The sequence below is a fragment of the Phoenix dactylifera genome, chromosome 10, assembly GCF_009389715.1.
Source record: "Phoenix dactylifera cultivar Barhee BC4 chromosome 10, palm_55x_up_171113_PBpolish2nd_filt_p, whole genome shotgun sequence".
Lineage (NCBI taxonomy): Eukaryota > Viridiplantae > Streptophyta > Magnoliopsida > Arecales > Arecaceae > Phoenix > Phoenix dactylifera.
In genome coordinates, this window is record NC_052401.1 from 2613172 (window position 1) to 2640646 (window position 27475).

General features: G+C 38.9%; 3 protein-coding genes across 3 annotated transcripts; 2 read left to right on the forward strand and 1 right to left on the reverse strand.

The window, feature by feature from the left end:
• Positions 1 to 3296: 3296 nt before the first annotated feature.
• On the forward strand, positions 3297 to 4783 carry LOC103719961 (myb-related protein 308-like). The gene is made up of 3 exons (XM_008809450.4): positions 3297 to 3630; positions 3757 to 3886; positions 4093 to 4783. The coding sequence occupies exons 1-3, from the start codon at positions 3498 to 3500 to the stop codon at positions 4598 to 4600; spliced, it is 771 nt and encodes a 256-aa protein (XP_008807672.1). The 5' UTR covers positions 3297 to 3497; the 3' UTR covers positions 4601 to 4783.
• A 9469-nt stretch (positions 4784 to 14252) lies between these two features.
• On the forward strand, positions 14253 to 19897 carry LOC103719960 (transmembrane 9 superfamily member 1-like). The gene is made up of 12 exons (XM_008809449.4): positions 14253 to 14530; positions 15979 to 16171; positions 16295 to 16399; positions 16565 to 16582; positions 16684 to 16772; positions 16865 to 17017; positions 17227 to 17361; positions 17530 to 17696; positions 18055 to 18149; positions 18279 to 18652; positions 18994 to 19267; positions 19362 to 19897. The coding sequence occupies exons 1-12, from the start codon at positions 14426 to 14428 to the stop codon at positions 19427 to 19429; spliced, it is 1776 nt and encodes a 591-aa protein (XP_008807671.1). The 5' UTR covers positions 14253 to 14425; the 3' UTR covers positions 19430 to 19897.
• Positions 19898 to 20940: 1043 nt separating this feature from the next.
• LOC103719959 (threonylcarbamoyladenosine tRNA methylthiotransferase-like) lies at positions 20941 to 27441 on the reverse strand. The gene is made up of 11 exons (XM_008809448.4): positions 27161 to 27441; positions 27047 to 27085; positions 25930 to 26021; positions 25195 to 25444; positions 24885 to 25004; positions 24700 to 24775; positions 23654 to 23862; positions 23382 to 23490; positions 22995 to 23087; positions 21843 to 22003; positions 20941 to 21593 (listed from the first exon to the last, which is right to left on the reverse strand). The coding sequence occupies exons 1-11, from the start codon at positions 27305 to 27307 to the stop codon at positions 21036 to 21038; spliced, it is 1854 nt and encodes a 617-aa protein (XP_008807670.1). The 5' UTR covers positions 27308 to 27441; the 3' UTR covers positions 20941 to 21035.
• Positions 27442 to 27475: the final 34 nt, after the last annotated feature.

Below are 27475 nucleotides of genomic sequence, written 5' to 3' on the forward strand. Positions count from 1 at the left end.
GCCACTGCTCGTTATTTAAAAAAAAAAAAAAAGAAGTTGGTGAAAGCCCTTCTAGAACTCACGTGACTATTAGCATTAGAATATAAAACCATAAACAACAAACCTAAATCCTAATGATATAACTTTGCATTTGGTAACCTATCAACATTAGCATCCAATTGTCTTTGCCAATCATTTTCTATTTCGTTAGGATTTGGCAGTTGATAGCGCAAATTTTATTTTATTTTTTTTAAAAATTAGAGAAAATTTCTATTCATGAAGAAATTCTATATTTTTATTATGACATGTTACTGGTTCATAGGTTGTTTCATATGTCTTTGGAACATTTATGTGAATCGTGGGATCCATAGATGGAGTGAATATGGTTTAAGTGAATCTTAAGTTGTCTGCCACTCGCCAATGCATGATATTTTGCACATAATTTGATATAGGAACATTCCTTTTAGTAGGATATATCATAGGGGACCTTGTATATTGCTAGCTTGCATTGTATATGATATCCTATTCTTTCTAATCAAGATAATTATTTTTTAAAAAAAAGCATAACCAAGAGAAATGAAACGTGTATTACAAGGGTTCTAAGTCATAACCGCAGTTAGGGATGTTAGATCATCAAAAAGGACCATGAGTAATGATTCTAGAAGCTAGAGACCTTATATCTGAGATAATGATATCATTATATATGTTACTATTTTCATTCTATTTCATAATTAATTTTCTTTAAATTTAAACTAAGTTATTAAAAAAATATTTATATCAAAACAATTTCAAAGTACTTCTGTGCTCTTTTCTTTCTTCATGCATGGAAATCCTCATGTTCTTACCTTGCCAAGTATTTGTCATTTTTAACTGCACCTTGCTAGTTTTTGTCCTGTACGTATAATATGTCTGCAATAGAAGGAAAACAAATAATCAAATGAATCCCATGTGTCATAAAGAAAGAAAAAAAAAGAAAAAAAAATAATCTTCTGCATGCGGGAGCCTCAATTTAGGCTGTCTATGTGCAACATTACCATAGTCCTTTTTTTTTTCTTTGATTTCTTTGTTTTGGGATGTTTAAGTACATTTCGATATCAATGATAAGCTAATGAGGAACTAAATGAGGTGGCGTCCGGAAACCTGCATGCATATCGAAGTCTCAAGACCTATTTGAATTGAAACAATGTGCAATAAATATCCACCAACTTAGCCACTGACCAGCCATAACTATCGAACCCAGATGATTAGATAACCCCAAAAGCACATCAACGGCCCCTCCCTCCCTCTGGAAGCACCTCAGCCAGATCCCAAGCTTTACCGTACGTTGAGCTGAGGCCATGAGGGGATGGTGGGTAGGTAGCCCTTGCCATCTCTGTTTCTTTCTTGGCAGTCCCACATCCCACCAAGAAGCAGCGAAAAGGGTGGTGTAAAAAGAGTTCAAAAAAAAAAAAAAAAAAAGAGAGGCAGGCGTGAGCTCAGATAGAGGAACTCAGGAGACATTCGGTGGTCTCCCACGAAGGCCATATTAAATGCCCCACTTGACCCGGGAAAAAAGCTGCCGCTTCCTTCCACCTTGTATTTGTAGGGCCTTCAGGCCCTTCCCCCTGGTCTCCATGGTTCCTCCTCACACGTACCACCTCTCTCCTTCCTTCCACAGGGAGGGGGGTCACGGGCCACTTGCTTGACCTGGTCAAGAGGGCACCAAGATATAGGAATGGATGGATGCCAGTTTGGTGAGAGTGGTACTGGTTGCAGATGAGCATTTATTGAATCAAGTACACACTCCTGCTTGCTGGAGTTAGCTTGTGAGGTTAGCTCGGCATCTCATTACTCCACAGCTGATTGTTCTTTTCCTCCCCTCTCCTTTTACCTCCCCCTTCTTGAAGGTTTGGGAGTTGTTGGGGGTGGTGGTGTGGTCCATATGTAGCAGGGACTGGCAGGTGCCCGGAATCATAAATAACTTGACCTTGACACCAAAGTTACGTACCTGAGATATTTATTTCAGGGGATAACTAGCTTTAGCAATTGACTCCAATCAATCATTCTCATCTTTAGTTTTTTTCATGAATATGTGGAGAGTCGCTTCGAATATTCAACATTTATCTCAGATAAGTGGCAGTTACTTTAATCTTCTGCACCCTGAGTAAGAAACTTGATTCTAGTTGGAAAGATAACCATGAAATCTAGATTTTTAAGGTAATTTTGGCTGTCATTTAATCACAAAGATGAGCATACATTTCGTTGCGTCTAAATGTTTTAAGTCCTAATTCTCAATGCAGATCAACCGTGATTGCTGATCCACGACGATCTCTCACGTGTCACTTCCCTATAATCTATATTAATTTAATGTTGTATACTCCCACATCACTGCACCAACCAATTGTGTATGCAATTTATAATATTGCAACTGTCCTAATATACGGCTGATGTTTGGACATTGATTTGACCTAAAGGTGGCCATGGCTTTTGTTGTCATCAAACTTCAATCATTGTAGACATCCAAGACTAGAGTTGTTATCCAACGCTAATCCATATCTTTCATCACAATTATATCACCTAACAGCAGCAATAAAAACAACATAACATCCATGCAGGAATGTTCGTGTTATCTCTAGTCATGTCAGCCAAGTAAAACAATTCACAACTATAAACAAACAAAAAGCCATCATTCCCAACAAAATAATTAATGAGCATGGAAAGAATGTTAATTAGGAAAGGCAAAGAGGCTAACAATCGACTGAATCGAGCATATGTAGACTAAAGATCATAATTCACACCCCATATCAACAATATTGGATTGCCTCCTTGGTCGAGAGAATTCCATGCATCAACAAGGAATAAAGAAGTCATTAGTAAATAAAGCCCAACTTGTTCCACAACAAGAGGAGGGGTTGATGGAAGAGAAGGGTTGGTCGCCAAACAAGGTAGATTCTCTCCTCCTTTCTCTTACTCCCACACCACGCACCAAACACTGGCTAGGCTTTCTAGAATCCTTAAAAGGTGGAGTGAGTGCGAGGTGTTAAAAAAGAGAGGCGGTGGGAATGAGCTGTAGATAGAGAGAAAGGGACAGCGATGGAGATAGATAGATAGATAGAGAGAGAGAGAGAGAGAGAGAGGATTATAAACTAATATAGAAGCTAATATATTAAGTCATAAACTAATAAGTGAATAGAGAAATTTATAAAATGGAACAGGAAATACTCACGTAGCAGTAGACCTACCAACCAAATCCGGCTCCCAAGGTTTGCAACCACTAGCGCCCTCAGCACCAACTCGGTCAAATGGACCAAGGGGATCGAGTCAATGGGCGCTCCCCGCAACCTCCCCTCCTCTCACATAAATCCATCCCCCTCTCGCTTCCCTTCTTTCACTCCTCCATCCCACCCACAAGAAACGAGAGACGAACCAACGCCAAAACCGGAACTCCTCCCCTCTCTCCTCCTCCCTTCTTTCGGCTTCTCTTCTCTTGGATCTCTCCTCTCTCTTCTCGCTAGTTACTAGCACTGCACTATTACACTATGGGTAGGTCTCCATGTTGTGAGAAGGCTCACACCAACAAGGGAGCTTGGACAAAAGAGGAGGACCAACGGCTCATCGCCTACATCAAAGCCCATGGAGAAGGCTGCTGGAGATCCCTCCCCAAGGCTGCAGGTCTCTTCTTCTTTTCTAACTACAAAAAAAAAAAAAGAAAAAACGAAAGAGAAACCCATTTACAGGTCTATCAAACAAATTTTTACTAGTGAAAAATGTGTTCTTGAATTGTTTTTGAGATTATAGGTTTGCTTCGATGTGGCAAGAGCTGCCGTCTCCGGTGGATAAACTACCTCCGGCCCGATCTTAAGCGTGGTAATTTCACCGAGGAAGAAGACGAGCTCATCATCAAGCTCCATGCCTTGCTTGGTAACAAGTATGCATCATGTTCTCTTAGCCCATACACTTCACATAGTTCTCGAAGCTATAGGTGTCTTTTTGTTTAAAGACTTGGATGTATAATATCTTATCATTAAAGGCTTGGATGGAAGTCATAATTAGAAAAATTTTAACGGTATTGTTTATCTCAAAATAATTTTATAAAGACATTAATTCTTACGATGTAGTTGCTAATTGTGACAGATGGTCTCTGATAGCCGGGAGGCTACCAGGACGGACCGACAACGAGATCAAGAACTACTGGAACACCCACATCAAGCGGAAGCTCCTTTCCCAAGGCCTCGACCCCCAGACTCACCGGCCGGTCCGCTGCGCCGCCCCCTTCGCCATCCCTCAGCAACAAGAGGCCCCCACCGCCGTCGCCAAGCCCGTGAACTCCGCCGACGAGGGCCAAAGCTGCGGCACCAGCCTCGACGAGGACCGCATCCCGGACCTCAATTTAGCCCTCTCTATCAGCCTCCCTTACCACTCTCCCAGAAGGTCCTCCTCACCTTCAGAGGCCTCAGCAACAACACCAGCCGCAGCAACGTCCAGAAGTAGTTACCCTCAACCCATCTGCTTATGTTGCCATCTCGGATTTCAAAGCAGCGAAGCTTGCGGTTGCCAAACTTTTCCAAACTCACACTCGCATGTCTATAGGTACATTAGACCATTGGAAGAAGGGCAGCACATAAATTACTCTAGTAATTAAGCTTGTGTTGCACTCTTCTTTCTTGATCATATTAGCCCACAGAGATGAGAAAATATGTTTTGGCTCTGACATGCTCTAGACCAAGACTCCCCTCTGTTCATATCATACACTATTATTGTATGCAGTCTTCAGTAGTTTGGGTGCACAAAAACCGAAGCTAAGCATGATAAGGTTTGTGTGAAACCAAGGGCCGGTGGCTGGTGGTTTTTATGGGTGCTTGGTTCTTCTTGCGTTGGAGGCATCTGATGATCTGAAGTAAGAGAGGGTGTGAGAGTACATGTGAAGTGTCTTTGATAAATAAAGAGGAGAAGGGATGTGGTGGTGAAGGGTTGGCAAGGGGGTGGCCGGAGTTTGTCATTTGCGGTGGAGTGTGGCGGTTGGTAGCCTAATAATAGTTTAATCATGGATGTCGCGGCTTCACAAGGCCGGATGGGGTCGGCCCCAGTGGGAATGAGGGGCTTTTAGTATGAGGCTCTCTGCTCACCAACTTGTTGCTTAGGTTCCATACTAACTTTTATCATAGCTCAGAATGTGATTTGTCCCGTAGCAATATATAAAGGAAAAAGTCTGCAATAGGTTGTGATATGCTGATATAAACATTAACACTACGATGCCGTAGAGATGGGAATTAATAACTGCAGAAATATAATAAATGAGCAATATTTCAGCATGACAGGCACCAACCCAGGTCTAGTTGTTAGTGAGTATAATCACCACAGGAAATAATGATGATGAAACCTTATAGTCAGTGTAGTTCTCATCCATTTCATGTCCTTAATAAAATGAATACAATGAGGGTCTGCCCATCTTTTTCAAAAAAAAAAGAGAAAAAAATCATTGAACCGTACGTAGTCAATAAATATTATACATAACATTGGTTCTTTTCCCCTTTTCAAGTGTAGCTTTTTACTTCGGTTTTGAAGTTACAACAATAATTGATACCTCTGGCCATTATTTTATGCTCAAAAACTAACCGAAGAGGATCCCAACTCTTACCAATTCAATTAACCATCCACGTTAATAAGCAATTTGAAGTAATTCTAGGCATTGAAACTTCTCATGTTGTGTATGTTTGAAAATATGAATGTCACCAATAGGAATAAGATGGTACAGAAAGGAACCCACAATTTTATAAACACCATGGCCTCTAGAATTCTAGGCAAATGGGGAACAACTTGCTGCAAAAGAACCGATGGTGCAACATCGGCCACAATTGATAGGAAATCTGTGGAGTGTCAAATGCCACCTGACCATCAAACATGTGGATGGAGATTTCTCATATATCAATCCTACAGCATCTACCATTGTCAAAAAAAAATAAATAAGGACAAAACTATTCCACCCAAGTATTCCTTCTTTCCCTCATGCTCATCAATGATGCAAGGGCATGGGTCCACCACAATCCCTTCTCTACCAACCTAGTTGTCTGTTGTTGGGATTGGAAAGCAAAGGCCTGGGAAAGGATCCATGAGCGGCAGTAGGTGGTGGTTGGTAGCTCCATGGCATCATCCATTGCAACTACCAATGTCTTTCTGTGCTCTCCATGAATTCCGGCTTATGCTTCTCATCTCTTTTACCTTTTCCTTGCCTGTGAATGTCCTTTTCTCTAGGCTTTGGGGTGAACGAATGGCTCCTAGAAGAAGATGTGGGGTTGTCTTCTAGAAGGCCAAATCCCCCACTCAAACTCAAGCCTTTTTGAAACATATGGGGATAACTTTATTAGGCCGGAAACCATCCCCATCAACCATTGGAAAATTTTTACAGGTAACCAGGGATGTGATAAGATATATGGTTCCCATATTGGCACAGGTTAGCACGTGGACAATTTGAGGTTGTGCAACTCCGCACGCTTTGGGGACAAACTTGCGTCAGCTCACTTTGGCTCATTCATGATTCACACAATTTAATTAAGTTTGGACAGATGGTGCAAGCAACACAATTTGTCATGGAAATCTTGTAGCAGGTTCATGACACCCATAACAAAAACTTTCTTTTTGAGCTCTCAGGGTTTTGGCCAACATGTCTGTTCTCTATAGTTATTGTTAAAGCTCTGATTGATTCTCTCAAGAATTTCTTATCCTTGGTTGATAAAATTCCCAGTTTGGATAGAGTCTTGGATCCTCTGCTTACCTACCAACTTGTTCTGCACATCATATGCTGGTGAGCTGTAGAGATAAATGAGGGGTGTCGCCTTGCTTCTCCATGACACCATCAACATGGGAATCTTCTGAGTTCTGAGCACTTGCCTGCTCTTGTTTTTCTCGTATTCACTACGGAGAAGTTAGGTGCATTTGGGGTGAGACAAGCATAGAGTCTTGTTATGTTACTCTGCCAAACATTGGGGACCTGAGTCCTGAGGAGACATGGATTAGGTCAGTTTGTGTTTGCAATCAGTTTTAATGAAAAAAATTACCCAAGCTGGAGTACTTGCCATAAAATCTGGGCCATCAGTCCTGAGAATTAGTTGCGCAAAATGTTTAATGCCTCCACTTAGGAGAACATGCATGCTTTCATCTTTTGAATGATATGGATGCAAAATTTTGTGCAAATGCAACAACTCAGGACCTTATCTAAAGAAGCTACATAAAATATATTATTTTAGTTCATTGGCTTTACATTAATATCCAAGAACTATGTTCTTACACGCTCTCTTATTTAAGTGCGAGCATCATTGTCAGACTAAGGATCTAAAATTCATTTAAATTCGATCATAATTACGAAAAATCTAATCACAAACACCACGATTAGCTCGTGGTCAATCCAAATAGCCCAAATGCTGCAGCATCCCTCAGTCTGTATAGGCTATGGGTCGGATTCGCTTAGATGCTATTTGTAACAATTCAACATCTCATCCAAAAAAAATTAGTTGGAAAGTGTTATGTTGATTTCTTAGCCTTGTATAAGTATCTAAGTGCATAGTTGATGTAAGATTAAATACAGACTGCAAGGTACTTGCAGCAAAATTGACGTGCAAGCCAACTTGGAGGTTGTGCTTTGGGTGTTGCCAAAAGTGGGAGCAAAATTGACACAAGCCTTGGCTCAATCCGCACTACAAAGCAATCATATGGATCGGCCACTTGTGCTGCAAGGTCTAATGGAAACAATTGATCAATAAATATCACACATATTGGGTGAGGTTGAGTCCATGGTTGGTGAGCCAAACTGCCATTTGATTTCCTTCTCAACAAGCATGGAGATAAATATAATCTCCATCTGCTATATATTTGCGACAAACCTTATATTGGAGCTTTCCCTACCTACAAAAGCAGGATGCTGTCAACTAGATCCCTTATGGTTTGACAGGCCACCCAGATTAGTGTTTCCAAGGCTGTCTTCGGCTCGGAATACTGTGTGCTTGTGTTCGTCTGACAGGTTATTTATATTCTCATGGATGGCCACAGTAGAACTTTTCTTTGATATCGACAATGCAGTAGCCTAGTTAGGTATCATAAAGTTCCAAAGGTTGGGAAGGATTCTACTGTTCCTGATCCAATTCAGCAAGTAGGTGGGATTTGATGAAGGCAGCGTAGACGAAGACGCAAACCTCCTTACCTAATACCTAAGATTGGTGACATGGTTTGAGTGCTTTAATCTTGCAATTACGTCAGTGTTGCAGTGACGAAGTAACCAACCCAGCAAAGTTAGGTTAATGGAACCTTCCGAGATTCTTATCATTGACATCACGAGGAACACCTAACATAAGGAGGAGGAGAGAAGATGAGTTTGCCAAATACCTATCTCCTTTATCATTCTCCAATAATGCTTATCTATTCCATCCGTGTAGCTTTTACTTTACCTATCAGAAAACCAACATTTTAAATGCTCGAACTGGACCTTTTGATATGTAGACTGCTACTTCTCTATGTGCAATAGAGAGTCAAATCGCATTCTATGGAGAATCCAAGTGGAACCCACAGGATAGAAATTTGGAGAGGCTTATTTTCCTTGATCTTCTTCTTTCCCAGAGATGATCCAAAGGGAATGTCAGAAAAGATAAGATTAAATGTCCCTTAAACTTTCTCCTTTTCTTGGCAGACTCTTGTGTCCGCTAATGACTTTGGTGAAAGTTAGGTTAGTTTGCACTTTCTGGACGCGGGTCAGCTGTGTCAGCTCAAACATGGTTTGGCCTCGGAGCTGATGTGTCAGATATTCATTGGCTGGGGACTGCAGGACCTAAATCCCACACAGGTTAGACCCATGCAATTGCAACTCTTGACCACTGTGGATGGCTGCCTATGGATCCTACCAAACTGGGCAATATTTGACTAACATCTCGGGAGGCAAGAATTTCTCCGAGCTGCTCTAGAATATTGGAAATTAGAGCTCCTGGTCTCAACCATCTGCCTATGAACAGCCTCACTTAAATGACTCGCGGAAAAAAAAAAAAAATTGGGTTCTTTAGTCCTGTACAAATTCCCAAGATCTTCTCGGCGAATAACCGATGTAGGACTAAACACATGCCCGCATGGGCTCTCACACTTTAAGGCCTTAATGTACTATGCTTATAAAATAATAGAAATGGTAATGTCATCGATAGTATTATAATCTCTGAACAATGTTTTTATGAAATAACACCTGAGGAAATGGTCCTCTGATAGAAGATATAAAGCAAATAGTAATCCTAAGGTCCATTTGTTTCTCAGATACATGGACATCGCTACCATCATAACATACTGCAAGCGCAGAGCATTCCCTTTAAAATGGTGAAACATTGTCCTCATAAGTTGTATACGGTTTCCTCCTCACCCTGTACCATCTTCATTTGCTTTGTCTTCCTTTGCAGGTTACCTGTTTGGAGATAAACAAGGAGTCTGCACTTGCCAGCAAGCTACAAATGGATCAGGTTTTGCCCTGAAACCAACCTGAACTGCAGTTAAATGAACTATCTAATGAGTGAAAGCAGCTCAAGTTGGTAACCAGCAATAGAAACATTTCCCTCCATCAGCTGCAAGACTTATATGATCAGTTACCAGTTCACAATTTTCAGTTGCCCGGCCAATCGGAGAGCTTGTAATAGCAGTCTGGATGATATTGATGAAACAACAAAAGCATACTCCCACCTATCGCAAGCATCGGAGAACAATTAAGCATCCAGATAGCTCATAATAATGGAGATTGACTGATCTAAGAGATCACAAATTCTATAGTCTTTTAACTGCATGAATGCAACAAGAAACCAGAATGTAATATGGAAGGGAGGAGTACAGCATGATGAATAATGTATGCAGCTGACAAATCCAATGCGAAGGAATTTACTAACCAGATCATAAAAACAAAAAGGCCGGGCCCAAGTGCATGAGGCTCTGGCCATTGCGGAGTCTAAAAAGGATCGGATTGATATATAAAATAAAATAACTTAACATTTCCGTACTTCAAAACTTTTGTTACAATGATACCCATCTTGTTTACTGTACTTTTTGTTTAAATGAGACGTTAAGGCTTCTAACTTTCAAAAAAAAAAAATGCATCAAACCAAAGTTTTGAGTTAAAATTTCAAAGGTATCCATCAATTATATGAGAAATGTTTGTTAGTGAAAATTAGAAGTCAGCATGGTGCAAACATGAACGGACGATAGGAGCCACTAACGACCCTTTCTCTTACTCTTTTCTTTCCTTTTCTCTTACTCTTTTCTTTCCTTTCCCTTTCTTCTTTCCCTTGCCAATCTTCTTGAGGCAAGCATCATTGGTTTAATTGGAGCTGGCAACGACAGATGCTTCACAGTCAGCACACCTTAAAATGACCTTCGCTTGTCTTCAACACAGTGTCTTCTAATTTAGCTTTCGCAGTTGATCATTATTCTTTCCAGCATTCTTGGCAAACAGCCCAAGAATCAACCCCTGACATCATGAATGCGAGGATATTTGAGACATGGTTTGTTCAAATGGTATGTAAGAACAAAAGGGTTATGGTGAAAGATGACCTCTTCTATTTTCGTTTGCGCTATTTGCTTCTGATTTTTTTCTTGCTACTTTTGCCGCACCAAGTGGTATTCTGTGCTTTTTAGGAGGCTGTTGAGAAGAAAATGCAAGAAGTTACAGATGGCCTGATGATTGCTGCTGATTTCAAGGATCTCCAAATGTCTCAAAGAATCCTTACCTTTCCACCCAAAGCAACCACATTCCAGTTTTCCATCTGCTTTCTCTCCTTCCAGGACACATTGGAGGCACCTTCACAAATTAGAAAGAGTAAGATGATTATTACTGCAACACAAACCAAACGTAATTCTCGCTACTTTAGAACATGATAAGTCAAAATATGGCAAACTTACAACTAAAGGAACCGGAATACAAAATCATGTACGGTGTTGTCAGATTTTCAAGAGCGAAGTGTCTCCATATTTTGAAATAAAATTAAGTCAGATTTGGCACAATTCAACAACTAACAAACCAAGCCTGCAACAATAAATTCTTTGCAAGTCAGAAGAACTTGACAAAGTCCGAAGCTCAAGAAACTAAGTGTGGTGAGACTGCTATATCAACTCTTGTTTGGTCAAATGATAGAATGATGAGGTGCCAGTGAGCAAGTGGTTAACATCCAAGATTCAGCACGTATCTGAAATGGATGCTGAAAGTTATGGTCGCCAGACTCCCATTTTCTGATACGTGGCTGCAGGGCTCCACTTCATCTTCATATGCTCACTTGAAGACCTGCTTGCTACTTCTTACGCTAGTAACCCAATTTCCTTTTCTTTATATCTACATTCTGGTACTGTTAGATGCCATAGTTCTTGCATTCAGTGCCATACTTGTGGCCAATTCTCAAAATATGCAATTTGGTGGATAACTTTGGCTTTTTTACCTGCACATAATGAACAAATTCTAAAGATTCCACTGTTGTACCACTGCATTCCACTATTGTATGCCTAATTTGAAATTATACTAGTTGTTTTGAAGGGCAAGTGGCCACCAAGCATAAAAAATCGATGCAACAATATTTACTAGAAGGCATGTTTTAATCAAAGGTGTATTAGTCAAAAATCCAATTGTACTAATCATAATGATGATATTGATATTGATATACTCCTACTTATGCATATGGGACCTATTGAGCTACTCTGTTTTCCTTATAAGAAAGTTCAGCTCAAAGTTTTTAACCTTATACTTTCCAAATAAATTGATGCAATATGAATATAAAATAATAAATAACTCAACATGTTTGGTCAAATAACATTCCTGTCCATGTTGGATACATCCCTCATATATTTTAACTAGAATTTCTTGATACACTGCTACACATAGAGAGAGAGAGAGAGGAATGATAATTCAACACAAAACAAATTGGCTGACTTCTACAATTCACCTAAAATTCATGTCTGATAAAAATGTAACAAGAGGATTTAGTAATATCTATGTAAGTTAATTTTAGCAATTGCACAATAGTTGAAGTAATAATATGCATAGAACTCTGCACTCCATAAGCTTTTGTGTAGGAATCAGCAACAATGCATGACTTCTTTTTCTGGCAGTTAGGAGATGGCCTTCCCCCCATCAAATGCTTGAAATCTTAACATCAGCCAATTATTAAGCATTTGTGCATGATTCCCATAATCTAATATACATATACATATACATATACATATACATACATACATACATACATACATATATATAATACACACACAAGCTACATACATACATATATAAAAGAAAGAAAAAAATAAGTAGGTTTTTATATCTATCACTTTTTCTTTTGTTTCTATTATCTATTCTATTATATTTCTTCTATATTGTATTTCAAAAATAGTGGAAGGAAAAAGAAAAAACTTTATTGCGCATATCTCGCGATTTATATGCTAGTTTGGGACTCCAAAAGAAGAGTAATGTCGAGTAAGCTCTTGCAATGGCAAACTCTGTTTGGCTATTTTCTTCGGCCATTTGGGAAGATCCGAACTGGTGCCATGACTGATCCTCTATTACTTGCAAACACATTACCCAACCTGGCCCATATTTACACTAATAGGCCTGTGGGTTGGGCTTGGGTGCAAAGATAAACCTCTAAATTTTATTAATCATATCTTGATGCTAAGTCATCAGAGGATGATAGAATAAACGATTGAGATTTTGGAATAGTACCTACTTGAGACTTGCATGGGGTCCTTATCCAACTTGGTTATACATAATCCAATTTACCTTATCTAAATCTAATCTCTATCCCTCCCTCTCCCCCCACCCGCCTGAGACCTAAATAAAATGTTTATTTTGGCTCATGCAAAAGCTTGGCAGGTTAAGTCGAAAACTAACTAATATTAAGTTTTTCAAATTATACACTTTCATTTGTTTGTATTGGCTTGAGTTGTAAGTTACTATAGTTGCATGTTTATTTTATGTTATAATTTGGTTGGCCTAGGTTTAGAGCCCCGTTATTAATTTGGATTAGATCAAATTGTTAGAGCCTCGACTTGAAGTTTTGACCTAGATTAGAGATATACAAATATTTCTCCCAAACCTATTCAAGTGAGGTGTACATTAGCCTCTAAGTTTAACTTTATCCATGTTACAACTCTATTCTCATTCACAATCATCTAAGCAAAATCACCCAAATCTCTAGAGCATGAGTGGATTAGAAGTGGTCCGTATCAATCTAATGCACAAAAAAAAAAAAAAAAGTTTATGTCATGATATGAAAGATAATTAGGTCGGGAAATTCATAAACGATTTTTTATGGTGTTGCTAGGATTCGCCAAGTTAGAAAAATCTTTTAGCTCCGACAGCAATTCCATATACACTTCATGGGCTCTTCAAGGTTTCAATAACCCCCAAATCTTGCGTCTCTTAGAGTCTACATTAAATCATGTCAAAACTTGTGTCCTCTCTATGTAATTTCTCCTTCTCATTCTCTTCCATAGTTTTTATTTCTTTATATAACTCTATCCTCTATATGTCCACAAATGTTGGATCCGCAAGAATGTACATGCAAAACAAGCCTACACATGGCACAAGCTGGATTTAGCTCATCAACCTCAATCTAGTTCCAATGAAGTGCATCATGTCCTGAACCAACGACCTTAATATTAGCAAAGGACCAGAAAAAATTCATTTTGTACCGAAATCATTAATACAAATAACGCAACAAAGGTGCAGATTAAATCTGACTCACAACTATGCTGCAAACCAAAACACTTAGTTCCTATTTTTCTTTCATGAATATCCTCCTAAATATGGATTTTGCATGAATATCCTCTCAAAACTAATATTTGCATGCATACTCCTATAAAACACTTATTTTGCCATTCTGTTCTTTTTTAATTCTTATTTTTTTTTATATGTACCCATGCTATCTAACGGCGTTAAAAAATTAAAGGTTTAAAATTAAAATAATTAACACACTTTTAATGGGAAGCGGTGTAAATAGATCGCGATCCAATAGTAGGAAAAGAAGTAGACACAATAGCATAATTTTAAAATTTTATTTTATTTTTAATTAATATAAATATTTTTTTTAGCACGGTTAGAACAATTGTTATATTAAAAGTATTTATACAATAAATTTGTTGGAGATATATATATATATATATATATATATATATATATATATATATATATATATATATATATATGTAAATATTAATTTTACAAAAATATTTATATAAAATTTGATATGTAGAAAGGTACCTATGTAAAAAACCTTTCTGCTTAATAACACTAGTGCGGAAGGGGAAGGCCGAGTCTGTGCCAATACCGAAGGGAAAAGGCTTGCTCCGTGTTTGCCCCTCCTCTTTCTCTCTCTCTTCGAGACTCGATCGAGGGAGCGACCGAAAGGATTGAGGAAAAAGCCCGGCAAGAAAGGGACCTCCAAGCTCCGGGCTCTCAGATCCGGCCGAGGCGATGCCCTCCGACGCCCGATCTCCACCTCCCCTCCTCCCCCTCCTCCTTTTTCTCCTCCTCCTCCACCTCGTCGCCGGCGCTGCCGCCTCCGAGTCCGATCACAAGGTACGCTCCCTCCTCCCTTCTGCCCATTGATCGCAGCATCCACTCGATCGCCAGCCCTAGTTCTCCTATTAGGAACCGGTTTCTAGCGAGATCTTGTAGGGGGACCGATGGATCCTCTTCTGCTGGTGGTCTTTCTTTCTCTTTGTTTGCTCGGATCGTTGGATTATTGTTCAGATCGGCAGTGTTTTGAAGGTGGTTCGGGGAACAAGTTTGATTCTTGGGTCCGACGGGATGTGAGTTCTCGGTTAGGGCATCTTATTTATTTCCGTGGGGGTTAGATCTGAACCGAACTCTCTAATTTCTTGCTGCGCTGAGAAAGTTTCGCCGGTTGTTCTATTCATCCATCACTGGCAATCAAAATTCCATCTTTTTGATCACCGTGGATTGTGAAGGTCCATTTTGGTGGGTGTTGGTAGGGGTAAGGAGTAATTGCTGGCGTATAGCAATATGCTACAGTTTCGATAATTGTCTCTATTTGTACATTTTATTTAATTGAGATATTGAAGTGTGACACGATCATGGAATCATAACCTAACAGTGGCAGTGTGTTTGTTTCTGAATCAGACATTCTGGGACTGGTAGAATATTTGTTTATTTCTATCATAAGTTAGTTAACATGCAGTTTCATGAAGGAATATAATAGGACGTAATGCCTTGGACTGGGTGGCTATGGCTCTCCTACCATGTGTTTATCATGACATAAATCCCCACATGACACCTCATAGAAGGTTTTGCGGTCGTAAGAAGGGAAAACGAGCAGATAAGGGAAGGAGAGTATATAAGTTGCAGCAGTACCAGAACAAGGAGAAAGAACAAGGAGAGAGAGAGAGATAACAGAAAAGGGAAGCATATAGAAAGCTATTTGGATTATGATCTTATGAGCAACTCGAGCTAGCTTGACTAATTAACACACAATTGAGCTCTAGAAGAGGGGGCATTAGTAGAAGAGAATGGGAGATATCTGGATTAGGAAAGATGTAGTTAACCAGAGAGGGGCAAAATAGCCTTCTGTTAATTAACCAATGTCTAGCTATTTTGTTGCAAAGAGTAATAGAAAGTATGTCGTATTTGCACACTTAAATTAACAGCATGGTACGATATGCAAATAGCTAGTTGGCAGGAGTTTATATTTCTATATTTGTGGAAATTCCTTATGTAAGATACTTTATGTGTGTTCTTTGGAAGGATTATTTCCTTTAGCTTGGCCTTCTCTTTCTATTGTGGAGATTATTCTATGGGTATCACGTTCATGACCTAATTTTGGGATCAAAATTGTCTTTATCTGTTCTTATTATTTCTGCATTCTCTAATAGCATGACTTGCCAACGCGTTTTCAATTGACAAAATTGTGTTATGCAACTTCATTTGTAAGAGAAAACTTTCTGGAAAAGGTTTTTTATTTTTCAGTTGGATTTTCACTAAGGATTTGATCATGGTCTTATATGCAGTACAAAGTTGATGACCCTGTCACACTCTGGGCAAACAAGGTTGGCCCCTATAATAATCCTCAGGAGACATACAATTATCACAGCCTTCCATTTTGCCAGCCATCTGAAAACCCTGCACACAAGTGGGGTGGGCTTGGGGAAGTTTTGGGTGGAAATGAACTGATAGACAGCCAAATAGAGATAAAGTTTCAAAGTATGCACTCTTTCCTTATATATTCTTCCTTGTCTTTCCTGGATTACTGAACGGGAATGGAGTCTGGACCATGGTTGTTGGAATGCATCATTTTTTATTGCCTGGTAAAATTGTCTTTTTCAGGAAATGTTGACAAGGTCTCTATTTGTACACTTGAGCTTGATGCTGCAAGGGTGAAGCAATTCACGGATGCAATAGTTAACTCGTATTGGTTTGAATTCTTCATCGGTATGTTTTTCACTGTATACAAATTTCTTCTTTCTCCTTTTTTTAAATCTGCAGAATTGGCATATATGTCCATTTGCTCTTGGATGCCTTTTAATATTCTTGTGGTGGGAATGCTGACCCTTTCTTTTTCCTTTTTCCCTTATCCTTGGTGGGGCACAAGGACAGATGATTTGCCTTTATGGGGTATGCATATGTCACTTCTTCATGCCTTTTTTTAGATTTTTCATATTTTGTGAGATTTGTCATCTTTATAATTATACTAATTTACATGTACTTGTTAACAGGCTTTGTCGGAGAGACTGACAAAAACAATGAAAATAATCATTTTCTTTTCACACACAAGAGTATTGTTATTAGATACAACAACAATCAGGTCGATGGTTTATGAAAGCTTTATGAATCTGTACAATTACTCATTTCTGGACCACTTAGGATACTGACCTGGTCTAATTCTTTTTCCTACAGATAATTCATGTCAATCTCACTCAGGAGAGTCCTAAACTCTTGGAAGTTGGGAAGACATTAGACATGACGTATTCAGTAAAATGGTTACCAACAAATGTGACATTTGCACGTCGTTTTGATGTTTACTTGGATTACCCTTTTTTTGAGCACCAGGTAAGGCTTTTTAAAATCAGGCTGTCGAGTTCCATCTCAATTTACCTCAAGGGCACACTTCAAGCTCTGATTTCTAGCAAAATTTTAAAAGCTATACCTGTGAACTTTATGGCATTGTTGATTTGTCCCACTGATAGTTTTTAATAGAAATTATTGAAAATCTCTGCCCTGTAAAAGGATTCTTTCTGACTTCGAAATACCTTCTGCAGATTCATTGGTTCTCCATTTTCAACTCTTTTATGATGGTTATTTTCCTCACTGGCCTGGTGTCCATGATATTGATGCGAACTCTCAGAAATGATTATGCAAAATATGCTCGTGAAGATGATGATCTGGAGACTCTGGTGATTACTTGCAGCCCTTTTAGTGTCTATATATATGTATAATATATGTAGAGCTTACCATATGATTTGAGATATTTTTAATTGCCAGTTTTACCAATGTGGCAGAATGTAAATGAGTTGCTATCTTGCCAGCCAACTTGTGTGTTCATGTAGTTGCATTTTTGTCAGGAAAGAGATGTGAGTGAAGAATCTGGATGGAAGCTTGTTCATGGAGATGTCTTTCGGCCTCCTCGCAATTTGGTTCTTCTTTCTGCGCTTGTTGGTACTGGTGCCCAGCTGGCAATGCTTGTTCTTCTGGTGATTGTGTTGGCAATCATTGGAATGCTGTACATTGGGTACGTATGAGATCAGCTTGATGACCACCAGATGGAATTAGTTATTTCAATTTTTTATTTGAGGAGATAATGCTGGAAATGAAGGAAACAGTGCATTGTTACAACCAAACAGGCATGACAGAAAGCATGCTTATATACTATACAAGCATAAAATTCTCTTACGTGTTCATTCAATTTTTCTATTATTACAAACTAAAAAGCTCATTTTGTTTTCTCAGAAAAAGCTCATTGTCCTCTGATTACCTGTTGTCTGATTGTGATAATCTGCTATCAGTGGCTGTATTCTGTCTATTTAATCTTTTCTAACGGACAATAATTGCCTTTTCTACTTATTCTTCACAATTCCATCATGGGCCAGGCGAGGAGCTATTGTCACAACTTTCATTGTGTGTTATGCTCTCACATCATTCATTTCGGGCTATGTTACTGGTGGGATTTACTCGCGGAATGGTGGTATGTTTTTTCTCAGATTGGTTCTGTTTCTTTTTCTGACTCTGCTGCATGGTTCTTAAAACTTCAAGATGCTAATTTTTCACATTTTAAGACAGCTCGTAACTGAATGCATGTTTCATACATTGACAGGTAAAAACTGGATAAAGTCAATGATCCTTGCAGCATCACTATTTCCATTTATGTGCTTTGGGATTGGCTTCCTACTGAACACGATTGCTATATTCTATGGATCACTAGCAGCTATACCATTTGGGACAATGGTGGTTGTGTTCATCCTCTGGGCTTTCATCTCCTTCCCTCTGGCACTTTTAGGTACTGTTGTGGGTAGGAACTGGAGTGGCTCCCCAAATAATCCATGCCGTGTGAAGACCATTCCTCGTCCTATTCCGGAGAAGAAATGGTATCTTACACCTTCCGTTGTCTCGCTCATGGGAGGCCTGCTTCCTTTTGGCAGCATTTTCATTGAGATGTATTTCGTCTTCACATCCTTCTGGAACTACAAGGTAGACTATCAAAGTTATCAGGATTGCTCTTTAGTCTTTGTCCTTCCTTATAATAAATACTAGTCATGATATACTATTTTGGGGTTTTTAGGACGTGATGTTTTTTTTCTGTCATTTTCACTATTCATTTTCATTTGTGAAGTAAGTTTGAGTAGCCCTTATCCTCTGAAATTCCCAGCCTTTTCTTATTTTAGTCAATCATATCGACGTTGATGATTATTCTGGAAGTTTTCCTCAGCTTTTGATTTGGCCATTTAAATTCTGTGCTTTGTTGTAGTGCATTTGCAGAAAAGGATACAACGAGTCTGATCAACTTAATATTTGCTTATTTTACTTTGCAGGTTTACTATGTTTATGGCTTTATGTTGCTAGTATTCCTGATCCTCATAATTGTCACAGTGTGCGTGACCATTGTGGGAACATATTTCTTGCTAAATGCTGAGAACTATCACTGGCAGTGGACTTCTTTCTTTTCTGCAGCTTCTACTGCTGTCTATGTGTACCTTTATTCTATATATTACTACAATGTGAAGACCAAGATGTCGGGCTTTTTTCAGACTAGCTTCTATTTTGGCTACACTCTAATGTTCTGTCTTGGTCTAGGAATACTTTGTGGTGAGCATTTACTCCACGATCTTTGCAAGAAGTGGTTCCTCATTTTTTTCCCTTTTTGACCATTGAACTAATGACATCCCTTTGCAAAATTTAGGTGCTGTGGGCTATCTGGGTTCCACGTTTTTCGTTAGAAGAATTTACAGAAACATCAAGTGTGATTAGCCACTGCAAAATCCCAAAGGTCGGCTGTATGCCAGCTATGTTTTGTGGAGACAGCAGCATCTGGGGTTAAAAGGTGGATCGCTTACAGAATCTAATGATGCTTCGTGAAACTGCAAGGGCCGGCTCTGCTTTCTTTATTCACTTTTTCTCTAGTCTTTTCTTTTTCTCTGGACTTGGATGGCTTTGCTTTTTTTTTTTTTCCCACGCTGTAGGCAATAGCCTCCATATACTTATTTAGTAAAGGAGTAGTTTTAATTTACGGGAAAGCACCTCTTTTTTATATCTTGTTTGGTGTTAACTTTGGACCCAAAGCAGGGTCATCCTCAGCCAACGGAAAGACAAGTACCAGTGTCTTTCCCATCTTTATCCCTATCATCTCTTATGTCATCAAATTAATGTTTCTGTTGCTGCTTGTCAAAAATGTTTAGAACTGTTCGGTTCATTTGTAGTATGGAAGTTATTTTGTCACCTTGTCATGTATGGTTTTATTGATTTCTGTTGGCATCTGTACTCAATTCGAATGAGATTGGTACCTAGAGTTTCTTGGATGTTCCATAAATAAAAGTTGTTTGGATAATTTAATGGAACAAATATCAGTTGCTTAGGGGCAGATGTACCTTGGCTCTTCAGGGAATACCTAGTATTTGTCTGCCCATATTTAACTATTGTGGCAAAAAAAATCTGCCGTCTTGACATGCTTGTGTACTGATCATCATGAAGCATGAATTTGAAGGTTTTGTTTTGGAGTTTTAATGTGAAACAGCTCAGTATTGGCTTACTGCATTCTTATATGATTTGTCAGTCTGTAGTTCTTTTAATACATCTTATCCATTGAAGGTAGCAACCAGCTGAACTAGCAGCTGTTGGTTGGAATCGAACCGTAGAGATGCAAAATCTTGTTGGATCTTTGTTGCCGAAAGGTTGGAAGGATGCACGCAGGCCAGTTACTGGCAAAAACCTTTGCCTGCACGAATTTTGTAATTTGAGGATGGAGTGATTTTTGTGGGCTTTCTGAATTGCGCTTGCTACCTTCTTCCTTCTGCACCAGAACTTCTCTCTTTTTCTTCTGCTATTACCTCTGTATCTTCCGCTTTCCATAATTTAATTTCCCAAGAGGTTTGGGCGAGAGGACTTCGATCTTCAAAATCTTGTTGGATCTTTGTTGCAGAAAGGTTGGAAGGATGCATACAGACCAGTAACTGGCCAAAACATTTGCCTGCACGAATCTTGCACTTTGAGGATAGAGTGATTTTTGTGAGCTTTCTGAATTACGCTTGCACTACCTTCTTCGGCACCAGAACATCTCTCTTTTTCTTCTGCCATTACCTCTGTATCTTGCGCTTTCCATAATTTAATTTCCCAAGAGGTTGGGGCGAGAGGACTTCGATCTTGCTGTGCGTAAAGAAAGCTTTGATGTGGCTCAGTTTAACAAGCAAAACTTAAGCAGTTTTGGAGACCAGTTTAGTACAGGACTACCAAACCCAAAACCATCACATCAAGAACGGGGTCCTGGAAACAACTAGAAAAAAGTTGCAAAAGTTGCAATAATCCATTATAAATTATTGCATCAGTGGAAGAATACAATAGCACAATTACAGTTCCTATATCAGGATGACAACATCCTAGATGAAAGCAAAATAAGCAGAGCTATGGTTGTTAGAAAGCTGACAATCATCCCACTCAGCAAAATCCAATCCATGGTAGCCAGTTTACCGCTCATTCTTCTTGTCTCCTGGTTTTCCAGGAATTTATTTGCATCCACATCATTCATCCTCATCGATCCTTGTTGCCTTCTCTTCCTCAGCAGCATAGACTGAAGTGAGCTTATAAAATTTCTCCCTATATGGTTTCTTGTAGTCGAGCTATTTATAACAATGGCAACAGGAGCTTCATCGTGACCACAACCGCTGATCTTCTGCCCCAAATTCTGCACTGCACATTGGCAGGGTTCTGGATCCTTGTCACTTGAACTGGGACAAGGAAAAGCTTCCAAGGTAATGTTCCCTTGGTATGTATTTTCTTTTACTTGAGCTGAAGGAGTCTCGATCACTTCACCAAAAATGGACCACCTTCCTACAGATGTAATCTTTACATCTGTTGAGGTACCTAGCATACTCTCTGAAGCAATTACAAGCACTTGGATATATCCCTTAGTATGGCCAACCTGCAGTAAGAGGAGATAATCCAGGTAAAAGACAAGTTAAAACTGCATCAAAGGTCTCAAATGACGAAAACTACACTTCAAGGTATGATGATTTTTAGACCCTCAAAAGTCGCCTTTTCTGTTAATGAGGAGGTGCTCTGGGTCTTGATTTTTGGTTTGCCTAACTTTACATTGAATAAACTCAAAAATAAAGGAATAGAAACACAATCTAGCATACATTGGAAAGAAGGAACGAGAAAACTTCCTTACCAAATGAATTCCATCAGTAGCAATTTCAGTAATCCAAATCCTCTCAACTCGACCTTCCATTCCTTTGTAGGGGGAAAAAGATTCAAATACATTAGTCAATTCACGACTACGCTTCTTCACCACAGTGCTTGGAACTTTCTTCATCCTTGCAGCAGGAGTGCCTTGAACAGCAAGATTAGACAGTTTTGTAATGCTTGTGAACACATAAACAAGATCCATATGCAGCCAACAGCAGTTTAGCAGGTTTACATGCCAGCGAGTGGCTACCAAGTGCCATTTGGGTTTAAAATTGAAAGTAAACAATAGCACATTAATTAGTTTAGTTGAGGGCTCTCTTAAGCTAGGCCTCTGTTACAACAACCTCATGAGCATAACCACAAACACTGTTGCCAGATAATAACATCGCACCATTTCTAGATTGCATAGTCTTCATTTGTTGCTCTGTAAATATCTTCTTCCTTTTCCAATAAAATCCGGCTAGTTAACACCTCCCACTTTCATCAACAAAAAAAAAGAAAGAAGTCTTCATTTGTTGCATGAAACGAGGAAGCCTAACTTGGGAGTGACCGTAATTAGAGAAAACAGGTTGGCATGACAAAGAAACACCTGATAGTAAGGATCTTCAACTTCACAGTGTGGGGATGAGAGTGGATAAGCAATTCATTTTGGGAATGGAAGTGCACGAGTGGCATACTTGTGTTTAGTAATATGCTGTAACACATCCATTTATCCGGTGCCTAATTTTATGAGTTAGTATGCCAGAAAAAATAAATTTTAATAGATAATGATACATGGAGTTGGAAATGAAAAGCAGCAAAAAGTTTCGTTGTAATTGAATTGAGGTTGATCTTGCTAGAATATTGGAGGAATAGAAGATTTTCCATTTACAAGGAAATTTGCTCGGGTGCATGTAGCAATACAAGTTTAGGTGTTGCACGCTCAAGAAAGTGTTTCAGCTGCTAAAGTTGGAATAGTAAACACTGGTAAGTGATAATGATGCTTCTCTCCTATTAAACACTGATCAATGATCAAATAATGCTACAACACTGATCAATGATCAAATAGTATATGCTGATATAGACAAATAATGCTACAACACTGATCAATGAAAGAACTGCTATTTGAAGCATTAATAAAAACAAGAAAACATACCTGGTCTAGGATAAAACTGAGAAATATGAACTTGAGGGAATTGGTACTCCTTTATCAGACCAACAGTTTGCGCGAAATCTTCATCATTTTCACCTAGACAAATGGAGGGGATGAGCCTTTCTGTACCATTCTTTCATCATCTTCATATGTTCTTAACTATACAAGACCATCTAGATTTTGCTCAGAGCAGATAATCTCACAAACATTCATTTGAATGATTTTAAGGCACATCTTAATGTTTAAGAGAAAAAATTCAAGTTCAAAATAACAATGTATTTTCCAGTGAAGCAGAGAAAAATACATGCAACCAATCGTGAAAACTTAATGCAGTCTAAAAATTCATTAGAAGCAGCAGGAGCATACATAAAGTATATTTTGCTCATTTACCAGGGAATCCACATATAATATCAGTTGCAATTTGCATCCCAGGTACAAGTTCGATTAGAGTGTCCACCACCATTCTAAACTCGCTCACTGTGTACTCACGATTCATTGCCTGACATAATGCCAGCACACACTTGTCAGGTCTATATGTGACTAAAATCAGACTCCTCAATAACTTGGTAGACTTTCATTACTGCACAGCAATTAAAATGCAGGAAACAAGGAGTACTTGTTTACATTCATGTATTATGAAAAATTTATATATCAAAACTTACAGCCAGGACAGAGTCGCTTCCAGACTGCACAGGTACATGCAGAAATGAGTACACACATGGGTGGCACAATATGTTCGCTATCTCTTTCAAATGCTCCAGTATAAAAGGAGGATTAGTCATGCCAATGCGAAGCATGGTGCTTCCATCAGGAGGAAGTTCCGCAACAATGGAATTCAGTAAAACTGGAAGATTTGTTCCAATATCCCGCCCTGCAAATTTTTTTTGAAAGTTTCAGTCATAATCAAGTTCTTCTTATTCTTATAACAACAACAACATACGGAAGAAGGTGAATTGTTATTATCAATATTTTAATTCACAAATGCATAAGCATGGTTACAAGGCAGAGAGAGAGAGAACTTATCAAGGACAATTAAAACCAAAGAGTACTTGGAGAATAAAACTTTGCCCTTTTTTTTTTCAAAATCAACTTTGATTGGCCAAAAAGTTGCTATCTATAAGTTGAATAAATATTCAAAAACACGAACCTTATTCTTTAGATGATAGAAGCCTTCCTTTGGGTTACAATCTAGATAGCTGCTACAGGCCACTAAAGAAATGTGATACAATACTGATTTCAAGCACATGTTCTTATCGCTAGCATTCCACAAATAAGAGATATGGCATACATGATACATCATGTTTCACATAGTAGCCGGAGATATATTTGACAGCATACTTTGAAGTTTTAGCTGAACCTGCAGAACTGGAACTAAAAGTTTTGGCTTTTGCAGGCACCAAATTCATGACAATGTGAATTGACTTTTATTAAATTGTCATCACACAACAACATGCAAATAATTTACTTTTTAAGATAATATAATTCCTTTATCATTCAAGCATGAAAACAATGAAACTATATGCCCAAGTCCCTGACTATGTGATAAGCTCAAAAACGCTCTTTGATTTATTTTCTCGACTTGTTTAATTTTAATTATTTTATTTTTTTGACTTTTTTATCACATTTTTTAGCTGAAACAGATTGGATTAAGATCCTTGGTACCTAGGCAGAAACACATAGTCAATAGAAAAGCATGTGATCAGCTTACCATAGGCACCGGTATCTTCACTGCTCAACCATATCTCTTTAACTCCTTCAGATACAACCATCTTTACGCGCTCTACCTGCACCAATGATAGGTATGAAATGATATTCAAGATTTACTCAGAAAAAAGGTATTCCAGATTTCAAATGGATAATCATGGATCAGGGCAACAAAGGCAACAAACTTACAAGGCTATTCACTGTATAGCTCCCTAGATGACCACGGGCATGCTTTGTCTTGCAATAAGTGCAAGCACCTAGACAACCAACATTAATTGGAAGTATCTCAATAAATCTGTTCTTCCTCACCTGTTCAAACACAAAGTTAAAACAGAAAACCAGATGGTAGAAGATGGAATTATAGGAAAACAAAAATGCCCAAGAAAATCTTAGGACACGAAAGGGTGAAACCGCATTGCAGCAAAATTGGCAAAGCCAAGTTTATTTCCGCAAAATGGTTTTGAATTAAAATTTTGGAGGCATAATTTGTAATGTGCACCTTAGGAAGGTCTAATGCAGGCAATGTTTTCCGACTTAATAGGCGGACTTCATGCCCTTTCAGTGTCTCCTCTACTACTTCAACAACACGACCTATTTGCTGCACCCCGATTACACTGACCCCTTCAAGCTCCTTCAGATCTCTACTTCCCTGAGGTACACATCCTGCCACCACAAGTGGCTTCTTTGCACTTTTACATTTTGATATGAGAGTTGTCATGGCAGATTGACTAGGAGACTTCACTGTGCATCTGTGCCAGAATATAATTGGAGCATTGGAAACATATAGAATTGTAAATTAAACCATGCATCTATGGGTGCATATCCAATCCCACAGGGAAAGCAGAAGGATAAAAAGAAAAGAAAAAAAGAAGAAAACCATGCAGTTGTATATTATAGTCCATGATGGGGATTGCAAGCATATAAGTGGCAGATGCAACATGGATCAGGTGTCAACCTAAAATTTCAAGCCGAATTTGCCTACTAGGGCAGTAAAACTTTGAAGAGTTTTCCACTTAGGCATCACCAAGTTTAGGAAATATATGACAACCTAATACTTGAACAGCAAATGCTGATACATGATATGGAAAAACCATTCAAATTTGCATATAGAGAAGTAAAATCCTGTGAACTATCTGGAAGAATAGTAGAAAGTAAAGCACTTGCTAGCGAAAGAAAAATGGATTAAAAAAAGAAAAAAGTGTAATGAAATGTAAAAACAAGAAGGGAGCAGTACGTATTTATTAGCCATAAGTCTGCCTCCTCAGGATCATCAGTCGTTGCATATCCAAATGCTGAGAGCTGACCAGCCATGTATTCACTGTCACTCTGTGGAGCAAATACGCAAGAAGATAAGCATTGTAAATCTCAAATCAAATTTTATTTTATATTTATTGCGCAAGTTATGTTGTTTATATTCAGCTTGAGGTTTTTTTAATGAAAATAGATCATTGAAGTCCTTCCAATGCCCAGTCATAAGATCCAAAGAAAACAATCATGATGATTGAATCTCATGCACGACAGATTAAAACTTTTTTTATTGCCCCCAATCAGATTTGCATGAGTGAAAGGTAAATATGGGGAATGAACAGAAAAGACAGAATGGGTAGGAAAAAGAAGTAAGTTGAACATGAAAATCAGATTTGTCTTAGGGAAGAGAAGGAAAGCATACACGAAGGATAAGAAGCAGAATGCATCGAGCAATATATCAGATCTGTTGTGAAATCAAACTATTACAGTTCAAAAACAGGAAAGCAAGGAAGGTTAAGGACAGATAGATATGAAATTGAGGATTCACTCCAAAGACTTATGCACACTGTCAGGAAGTAAATTCATCAAAATACCATTTAAATTTGTCTGCTCTCGGCGACCAAAAAGATGCATGGCTTCTTCCAGACTGTCAGATATTAATTGTCTACAGGGCGTAACATGACTCGCACCAATGCCCATGAATCCTTCTTCAATAACTTAAATTTTCAGCAAGTAGGTAAAAGGTCATGCAAAGTATGAATGTGATAAAGAGTCCAACTGGCCGTTTAAGAATTCACACTTCCAATTTCATGCATTGTGTGCCTATTTTCGCCATTCAACATAAGACCACTATCTAAGTTATCTCAATCCATTCATTCTCTGTTCTTGTTGCCCAAACATATACAAAGAATTACTTCTACCACTGATAACTATGATCGGAAATTACCCAAAAACTTCAAAAACAATCAATCAGCATAGAACCAAATCCACATTTTACCTCCTAAATTATTCAGTTTCACAGTTATCCAACCCAATATCTAATATAAAAAAACATAAAAGGAAAAAAAAAAGGAATCTTTATGGGTAGATTAGGAATGGCTTGCCTGGTTATGAGAGCATCCGAAGGTCTTCATATATATAGTCTGCATAAAGATCAAAGAGATGCATCAACAAAAAGGGGCGGCCAGACAGAGAGAGGAGGTGGTGGGGGAAGAGACCTGCGTGCCCGGGATCTGAGGGTTGGAGAGGGGGTCGCCGACGAGGCGAACCCTGGGCTTCTTTTTGGGCTTCATGCCGACTGCAGTGAGCGGGAGGCGGAGCCCCGGTGGAGCTCCGGCGGCCACCACGTCTTCGATGTCTTCCATGCCGGCGATGCCTTTTTCTTCCTTGCGGGCCTATGGCGGCGCTCCGACCGGAAAGGGAGCTATCGCAGCGCGGCGGCGGCGTTACGAGATCTAGTACTCGGATTAGGCATCCGGGCACGCACGCTGCTTAGTTTTTGAGATGGGCTAATTCATGGAAACAATTAAATG

Bases quoted from the DNA above. Each gene is read 5' to 3' on its own strand.
- LOC103719961 (XM_008809450.4), top strand. From the start codon at position 3,498: ATGGGTAGGTCTCCATGTTGTGAGAAGGCTCACACCAACAAGGGAGCT. The intron at 3,631-3,756 runs GTCTCTTCTTCT...TTGAGATTATAG, and splicing joins ATCCCTCCCCAAGGCTGCAG to GTTTGCTTCGATGTGGCAAG. The intron at 3,887-4,092 runs GTATGCATCATG...TAATTGTGACAG, and splicing joins CATGCCTTGCTTGGTAACAA to ATGGTCTCTGATAGCCGGGA.
- LOC103719960 (XM_008809449.4), top strand. From the start codon at position 14,426: ATGCCCTCCGACGCCCGATCTCCACCTCCCCTCCTCCCCCTCCTCCTT. The intron at 16,172-16,294 runs GTATGCACTCTT...TGTCTTTTTCAG, and splicing joins AATAGAGATAAAGTTTCAAA to GAAATGTTGACAAGGTCTCT. The intron at 16,773-16,864 runs GTCGATGGTTTA...TTTTTCCTACAG, and splicing joins TTAGATACAACAACAATCAG to ATAATTCATGTCAATCTCAC.
- LOC103719959 (XM_008809448.4), bottom strand. From the start codon at position 27,307: ATGGAAGACATCGAAGACGTGGTGGCCGCCGGAGCTCCACCGGGGCTC. The intron at 23,088-23,381 runs GTAAATGAGCAA...CCATTTGTCTAG, and splicing joins TATTATATGTGGATTCCCTG to GTGAAAATGATGAAGATTTC. The intron at 21,594-21,842 runs GTAAGGAAGTTT...CTCTTACTGCAG, and splicing joins CTACTGATGGAATTCATTTG to GTTGGCCATACTAAGGGATA.